The sequence below is a fragment of the Amphiura filiformis genome, chromosome 7 (assembly GCF_039555335.1).
Source record: "Amphiura filiformis chromosome 7, Afil_fr2py, whole genome shotgun sequence".
Lineage (NCBI taxonomy): Eukaryota > Metazoa > Echinodermata > Ophiuroidea > Amphilepidida > Amphiuridae > Amphiura > Amphiura filiformis.
This window is the reverse complement of record NC_092634.1, coordinates 560,033-568,680: the sequence shown is the minus strand read 5'-3', so window position 1 is coordinate 568,680 and position 8,648 is coordinate 560,033. Positions and strand designations below refer to the sequence as shown.

At 37.1% G+C, this 8,648-nt stretch overlaps 1 protein-coding gene across 1 annotated transcript; it reads right to left on the bottom strand.

Moving 5' to 3' along the window:
* Nucleotides 1-315: 315 nt before the first annotated feature.
* Nucleotides 316-7,847, bottom strand: LOC140156602 (uncharacterized). The gene is made up of 3 exons (XM_072179539.1): nucleotides 7,458-7,847; nucleotides 2,231-3,399; nucleotides 316-700 (listed from the first exon to the last, which is right to left on the bottom strand). The coding sequence occupies exons 1-3, from the start codon at nucleotides 7,485-7,487 to the stop codon at nucleotides 637-639; spliced, it is 1,263 nt and encodes a 420-aa protein (XP_072035640.1). The 5' UTR covers nucleotides 7,488-7,847; the 3' UTR covers nucleotides 316-636.
* Nucleotides 7,848-8,648: the final 801 nt, after the last annotated feature.

Here is an 8,648-nt window from a genome sequence, read left to right as displayed (position 1 = left end):
TTAGACACTGGGTATAGCTGATGCATGTACCCAAGTGCCATCATCGTGCTGTATAATTTGTGGAAGAAGTAGCATTTTTAGTGAAATCACGTTTTTGGCCATTGACCGGAAGTGGATGACCTTTGACCTGAAGTTGACCATGTTTCATTTGTCCCCCCACCCAATGGTCCTAATGACCAACTATGGTCATCATGGCTCAAAGCATATGGCTACGGTGGCTCATTATAAGATTGACAGAAAGAAAGAAAGAAAGAAAGAAAGAAACAAAGAACTTGACAGAAACAGACCTTAGCAATTTTGCAAATTGCTAAGGAATAATCCTCACTGGGCAATTTGCCCCCTCCCCGTACAAAAAGTTCAGCCACGCCACTGTGTGTTACTTTGTTTAAATACTGCTATTTTGAATTTCGCCATTCTCAAACACTTCTCCAAACCTGAAATGTTGATAAACAACATGCCTGCACCTAAAGTTCAGAGTTCCGGGTTCGCGACATTGGAGATCATCTGTAAGACGTATAGATCGTAACGACGTAATGGTCAATCGCAATCTCTCAAAAGTAAATGCCAAACCTGATAACAAAGTATTGCTAATTAAAACTTTTGCTATAACCATCCATATCCAGGTCCTTCATTCGTTCAGCGTTGCTTTCGTGATATTGATAAGTAAACCATTGTGAACCCAAAACACAACTCCAGTATCCTGTGATTGAAATAAAATGAAAATAGGATAACAATATCATTATCATTTTCTTTGGTTTTAATAAATAATCATAAGTACAAATAGATTTATATGGGCCGTTGTATATATTTTTATTTTTAAATACAAGGTTTCAAGACATTTGTCTGTCATTGAAAAGAAAAGAAGAGTCAAGCTGTAATAAAAAGCAGAAATAAAAAGCTGCCAAAAAAGCAACAATACTAAATGCCGAAAAAGCGATGTAACTTTATAATTCACTGCCACTGGCCAATTATTAGTCTAGTATCAAGCCCTCCTGGTCGTCCTGGTTACCGGCGCAGTAACCTACAGTACGGTGGCTTCGGGTGAATACGGGCTTGAATCAAGACTAATAATTGACAAGTGGCAGTAAAGTTACAGCGCTTTTTCGGGAATTGGTATTGTTGCTTTTTTGGCAGCTTTTTATTTCTGCTTTTTATTACAGCTTGACTCTTCTTTTCTTTTCAATGACTGAAAATGTTTTGAAACCTTGTATTAAAAATAAAATACCATGGATCGATATAAACCAAGTGCACATACAGTCATTGGGAACAGCCGGGACTTGATCCCGGGACTCAGTAGGCAAGTAAAGAACCGCTACGTCAACTTACTCTTCCCGTCCCCCTGGCCGTAGATTTACAACGTTCTTATTATGAGGTGACCGCATGTAGTAATGTTAAGAACTGGTCTATCGATATTCCTTCCTGATTTGATGGAAATCATAATAATGAACACTTGGCTGTTCAATATTGCCCTTTATTTGATTTGGCGATTTGGCGTGAGTCTTGAACGCACGAGCCCACATCCTGTTGGTTTATTGCAAACGTCACCTCATCCGTACTACCAGCCGCACTTTGCTTTCCCGTTTAATTAAAGGTTGCCCAGCAGTTGTGGGCAGTGTGACGTCACATCTGGCTCGAAGTTTATTTGGTCAACCCATCAATCAAGAATTAATCAAAATTCCAAAGTATGGGGTTTTCAACATCTATACTACTGGGGTGCCTCTGTTTATTTTCATGTTGTGTATACATGCTTCACGGTAACGTCACTCACCTATCCGTAATACCAGTCGCACTTTGAACGAAATTATCTAACTACGTCATATAGTTTACAAAGCACTACCCGTGATCCCAGCGAATGCTTGTAATAAATTAAATTCTTAGAAATTGTTAAAACTGACGGAAAGTCAATAAAATTGTCATATTGATTGTAAAAACAAACGACAACCAACGAACAAAACGAGAGTTGATAAAAAATAATACTCCATTCAAATGCATGTATATTGTATAGCTGCAAGCATCCATACTGACGAACTTGTGTGCTTCTGCCACTGCATACACTTGAGTGATTCAGTTCTTAATTAGAACGTTTTCAGTCTAATCACTTTCAGGTTATGTTAGCAGTAGCACATCCATTCCTTCTCATGATTCTTTAGATCTTTCGATCTAGCGAATCGCTGAAAGAGGCTTCAATTTATTTTGGTGTGCTAAACCTGACTGCTCTATGAATACTAACCTGTGTATTGTTTGGAATGTGTACCATCCCCAATCATCTGGTTGTGGCGCCCCTTCAAACGGGTTGTAAATTGCTATAATCCCGTAGATACTAACAGAAAATAGACCGATACCAATTAATGTAGTACAGATACCAACATTCTTCACTTTGGTTAAGTAACTCTTCCTTATAATACTCTTGGATTTAAATGTTCTCCTCAAACGCCTTAGTGGACGTATAATTATTGGCACATCTTCATTCTCAGGTTGTTGGTCAGGTTCTGGATCAGTCTCTGATACTGGAGCTATTACTGTCACTACTTCAACCGTCGATCCGTTTGTGTTTCCATTATTTGCTTGCATCGATTGTGTGGTATTTTGCCCGCTGATTGTTTTTATTGAGTCGTGATTTTCGCGGGGAGTATTTGTGTTAATCAGCTCGTTCTGTTCACTTTTAATAGAATTGTTCGTCTCATCATTGGGTGATTTCTTCCTAATGGTGCTTTGTTTGTTTGTAAACACATACTGTGTGCGTTTGAGGGTTAACCTGTGTTCACGATCTCGTTTAACCAACTTCTGTGTTGTGTATAAAAATCCAAAGGTTAAAATTAACCCCCAAATCACAGTCACTATTTGACACACAGTCATAAGAAAACACACTCCACGACCAAGGTAATACAACATAAAGTCAATTGCAGCGACAAAAGCAAAATGAGCAATTACTATGGCAATAAGAATTGACGGTTTTTGTAACGCACTGTTGATTCTCCTGACTTGAAGAAGTTCCAAGAAAGCCCATTGGACGAGAGCAAACGCTGACGTCAGACATGGTATAGCTAAATCAGCGAATAGGAGCGCTCCGACTGATTTCATATATCCTTTTATACCATATGCATCAACAAACAAATACAGCGATCTCATAAGTCCGAATATGATGACGAGGACATTGATGGTTATCATGAAAGAAGGTTTGCTACCTGCTTTCTTATTCCTGATGAGTGGCACTAACGCAAAACAGGCTGTAAAGACAAGTATGAGAAACAATGCGCCAAAGAGATAAGCGTGGACATTGATAGCCACACATAGCTTCTGCATGTCCAAACACAATTGTACACATCCCTCGAAAGTATAGTTTTTTGAGCAACCCATCTCGCTGTGGTGATCTGCACCTGAATGCGATCCCGGCTCAGGCTGAAAAAGATAAACGAAAGGGAACAATTAATATCACGTATTTTCAATTGGATTATTTAACAAAGTCGAAGTGTGTAGTAGATAGTTATTTTGGTTATTTCAGGCCATACTATTCACATTCTCATTCATGTGATCTATGATATACAAAGTTCGACAAGCTTTTACATATTTGTATGTAATTGGAAAGTTTCGATATTTGTACTGTTTGCACCACGCGCGGCATCATTATTCGACAGTGAGCGGGGGAGCAGATCTAGGTTCTGTTAGGAATACCTCAAGGGACAGTACTGGGACCATTATTATTTTTGATACACATAATTGATATACCCGACAAGCTTCAATCGAAATGCCGGCTTTTTGAAAACGATTGTCTGGTTTTTAAAGATATCTCAACACCTGCCGACAAAGACAGCTCAGAATGACAATCCAATGGAACCATGCAGACTAAACGCAAAGTTTTGAGTCCCTCGGACCTTAGATCATCGATCAGCAGCAACGAGACAAGAACTGTGCATAATTCATGCACCCAATATCAACGAAGGCGCTTCTACATTCTTCAGTGATTTAACAGACCCTGATGGAAGGCTCAAATTACACAATGTGCGTGATCGCCGTTTGGAAGAACCTGACACATCACGATACAGAATAGCAGACATCTGCCATGGCATCACCGAACAACTTTAACACGCAAGGGTACCACCGTGACTGTTACCAACGGTTTACAAGTAATCTGGGTAGGTTATAACCGAGCATGTTGATATGATGATGCGCCGTCTACCTGTGGTAACAGTCGCCCAACGCGCAAGCAAAGTACAGAACGGATTATATTCGACCCCGATTGTGATCTTTGCAATAAGATAGACATAATTAGTACCACATCATTTGAGAAAGATGGTTGGCAGCATCTTCTGCATGTAGATGAACAGAACAATCATGATGGCAGTTAGGATTGGCTATTACGGAGAATCAAGGGATACGATTTGTTTGCCGGTTTGCATGTGAAGCAAAGTATCATCCCATGTGCCGCAGGCAGTATATGGCACGCCGGAGAAGTGGCTATCCTGAAAGTGCTGCTGAACAGCTGAACAGTCAGCATACATATGAGTCTTGTTTCAGACATGTTGATGAAAGTGTTCTGAAAGGCCAACAAGTTGCAACATTATCTTCACTCCGTCTGATGTACATTGCCAAGCTGAATGAAACCAGATTACAAATTCAAACTTGCATGCAGGTAAACTCAAACGTAAGCTGCAAAGTCATCCCATCCTGGGCAACAAGTTTACGGGGCGTTGGGGGGGCTTTAATGGAATGATTTAAATGAAGTTACTTTACTTTCATTTTACTCTTTATATCGTTTGTCAAGTTGATTGATACGTTTGCTCTGCGTGTATTGGGAAATGTGGTTGGAATCTTATCTGTATTAAACAACGCCAGATTGACACATTGTTCCTGGTCCTACAATTTTATTAAACACTTCATAGGTAATAGGATTTAATTTGATCAATAGGCATACTTATAATTAATATTTCTATTTCAATTGAATCGTATGAGCTGTGTCACCCCGGATGGGGAAATATTATTATATTCCTAATTGTGACACCACTTCGGGAGGGGGCATATCTTCGTGTCATTTCAAGAGATGTCCATTTAAGATCAAAAGGTTAGTCAGTAAATAAGTATAAACAAATTAGATACACTGCTATTGACAACACTTTATTAGTAGTAAACAAGAATTTGTCTTTAAAAAAGACAAGTTCACGGATCAAGTGTATAGTACATGTACTTTGATCTAACATTTAATATTCATATCTAACCTACTCTGCACTTATTCGACAATAAATAAGTGATATGAGGCTTAATAATGATACCTGCGTCTTGACTCTGGAAAACAATATTTTTTAAAAAGCTCATTTTGCATTTAGTTTTTTAGCCACCTCGGGAGCCACCTACAGGATCTCATTTTGCATTTAGGTTTTTATTGCGTTGCAAAGTAGCAAAACTTTCTTTATATATGGCCCAAATCGTGCCTGGAAAAGGCTATACCCTCTTACAACCTATCAACAGGTCTGATTTCTGTAATGAGGTGTCACCAGGTTTGCAAGAGATAATAATACCAAATATAAAGACCATGAAATTCACCACATCACGACCAAGCTCACATTGGGTGCCCATTCCTTTTTTAAAGGAATTTTTATTAACTCATTGCTAGCTTTTGTTAGGGCCAGGGTGTCAGGGATATTTGTATTTGTCAATATTATACAGGTTTATACACAGGGTTATTACAAGAGTCAATAAACATTCAATTAACTATAGATAATGGACTTAGTTTTGTGCAATGTAGTTATACATGTATTGAACTTCATCTGAAGTAAATAACATGCTACACCGTTTTCTATACAGAATAATGAGGCCTTTTGTGATGAGGCCTGACCTCGACCTGCTAGTTTTTTGATTAACCAATCAGTTATGTGTATTGTCAGCATGTGATGGCTATAAGCCAATTACAAACATGTTTCTAAAAAAGGCTAAAAAATTCCTACGCTGGATAGTTGTCATGTTGGGCAAGATTAGATAAAGGCATACAAACCAGGGTATGAGATATTAGGAAATATTTCCTAGCCTCTTAAAGCACATGGTTGGTGTGCTATATAGATATTCAAGACACATGGTATGTAAGGGATAAACTGTGCATATGAGATGTGGGTGCAAGTGGCATCATTTCACTGCCGTGAAAAACATGATCACAAGTATTGATTTGATGCTGTAACCTTTTCATTAATTTCATTTACACCGAGTTACCATGGTTACATCCATTTAGATTTCTACCACATTCAGCACATTATTCAATTAGTCCCGGAGCACGAGGTATTGTGTATCGGGTTACCTATGAATATTACCCCGTTTATATAAATTGTTTAACCTTGATACAAGAACTAACGTGCAATAAGTTATATAAATATGAAATTGGTTAATTTTTTTTAAACCTGATTATTTGGCATACTTCGTCTGTGATATAGCATACTAGCGTATGACGACTTTTTGACAAAATGAGCTATATAAACTTTCACAATCTATAAATGAAACTCTATATATTCAAAAAGTGTTGAGACCTTAATGTAATTAGTTAATGAGGTATGGCAATAATTAATTAATGTGGTACGGTTTGCAACCCCTTGCATGAAAACATCCCTTTTTCATCTGGCTTATCCGTCGCCATATGCTACCCTATTGATTTGACATAAACATCTCAAAAAAAGTAACTACCCCCCCCCCTCTAAATAATGCCATTATTCAAAAAGGGTAATTGTATTGCAAATCTGTAAAATGCGTTGGAAACAGAATTTATATCTTATCAAATGAGGTGTCAAAATGCGCAGAAATAAATTCTGCTTACAACGCATTTAACAGATTCGTAATACAATACCGTAGCCTGTTTTTGAATATCCATTATTTAAGGGATTTTTTTAAAAGATATTTACAAGAGTACTAAGTATCACCGTAATCACGTTACGTATCACTGTGGAAGCAGGGAGGAAGATTTAAAACAAAATGTTTTGGCATACTATTGTATGAGTTTATGACTTTTAAGTTAATCCCAATTAGAGCAAACAGAAAATGTTCCAATCATGATTGTGAATAACAAACTGAAATACCTATTTTTATCATATTCTTAAGAAACATAAAAACAATTTACTTGTTTGCTGCCTAGTGAGTATTCAAAAATTGGTAGATTTTCAAATGCGATTTTAAAACACCATTTCCCCTCACACGCTAGTATACTAAATCACAGACGATTTGTAAATGTAATGTTAAACTTAACGGGAATAAGCCAAATTCATTGTGTTTGTCAGGCCAACAGAGTGCAAAGCAATTCTGACACCCTAAATAGTGTCGTACTCGTACAGACATTAAATATCCCCGAGAAATTTCGGCAGTTACTAATATTATTTCAGCATTTTGGGTTAAGAATATATAACAAAATTGAAATTTGTCATGAAAATCGTACTAGTTATGCAATGGCTTCAATTGGCACAATACTATAATACAAATGTACTTACCAGTGAGCCCGGCTCGCAGTTATTTCCCATTTCGAGAAAAAGTTTACATAAAACATGAAAGATATATCATGGATGTATTATGTATCATGATATATGGCGCGCGTTCACAAACACTTCCTACACGGTAAATGGTGTATTCTTACTGAATGATAACTTTTTCACCGTGACTGTTTACAAACAGTGCAGTGTACACGGTGACAGAGCGTATTCTCAAGAATTTGTCAGGGTCATTGCATTAATGACGGAAGTGTGATTACAAAGGTAACGAGATAACAATTAAAACCTTTTATTTGTACGATATGACGAATGAATAAGTGGAGTTGATAAATAGATAAACAAATGCCAAGTCCAAAAACAATATCCACAGTATCATTATACAAAGACCACTGAAAACGTGAGACTGGAGTTTGTCCTTTTTGAGGCCAGCGCGGCGCAGAGCGCGGCATGACACAGAGTTGCCAAAAAAAGTATTAGACTAATAATACTTGTCGCCCAATCCCCAAATTTAAAAGCACCCATGTTTTCAAATATTGTATCAAACCAATATATGTTCTAAATCAATAATAGAATTAATAGAAAGATATTTAAAAATACTTTTAAGTTTTAAAAATATCTAAAATTACTTATGAGTAATTTCTTATTAAATTCCCATAATACAGCCTGTCTCAAAAAAAAATTGTGCAAGTGAAAAGCGCCCTCTATGGCAATTAGAGAATACCGTTGTGCCATAATGCTTACATCAACGTCACGGGCGCAGTCTTAGCTCTCAAATGCCGTTTGTTTTGTTCAATTTGCTTGTTCCAATTGCGAGATATGTTTAATTAACAACGAAAGGGTAAAATCACAATTGTGCCACTTTTACTATGTAAATCAATCATAGCTGTCGATGTTGATGCGTCTATTGCACTCCTCCTTTTGGGTCGCATGCATTAGACGCATCAACATCAGCACGCGTGCATTATTTTGTCTAATATCTCTCCCAACAAGAAATACGCGTTCATTAACCTATAACATGTATAAGTGCGCAATATTTGTTTGTCTTTTAACATGTCTTAAGTGACTAAAAGAACAGCATTTACCATGATAAAATCATGATAAAATAATTGACATGCACATGTATTTAATTTTTACAGCCGAATGTGAAATATTTATTTATCTTTTAATCTCTTTTAAGTGGAAAAAGAGAATCAT

Excerpts from the sequence above, each read along its gene's own strand:
- LOC140156602 (XM_072179539.1), bottom strand. The coding sequence starts at position 7,487 with ATGGGAAATAACTGCGAGCCGGGCTCACTG. Across the intron at positions 3,400-7,457 it reads ACTGCGAGCCGGGCTCACTG|CCTGAGCCGGGATCGCATTC; the intron begins GTAAGTACATTT and ends TATCTTTTTCAG. Across the intron at positions 701-2,230 it reads ACATTCCAAACAATACACAG|GATACTGGAGTTGTGTTTTG; the intron begins GTTAGTATTCAT and ends TTTCAATCACAG.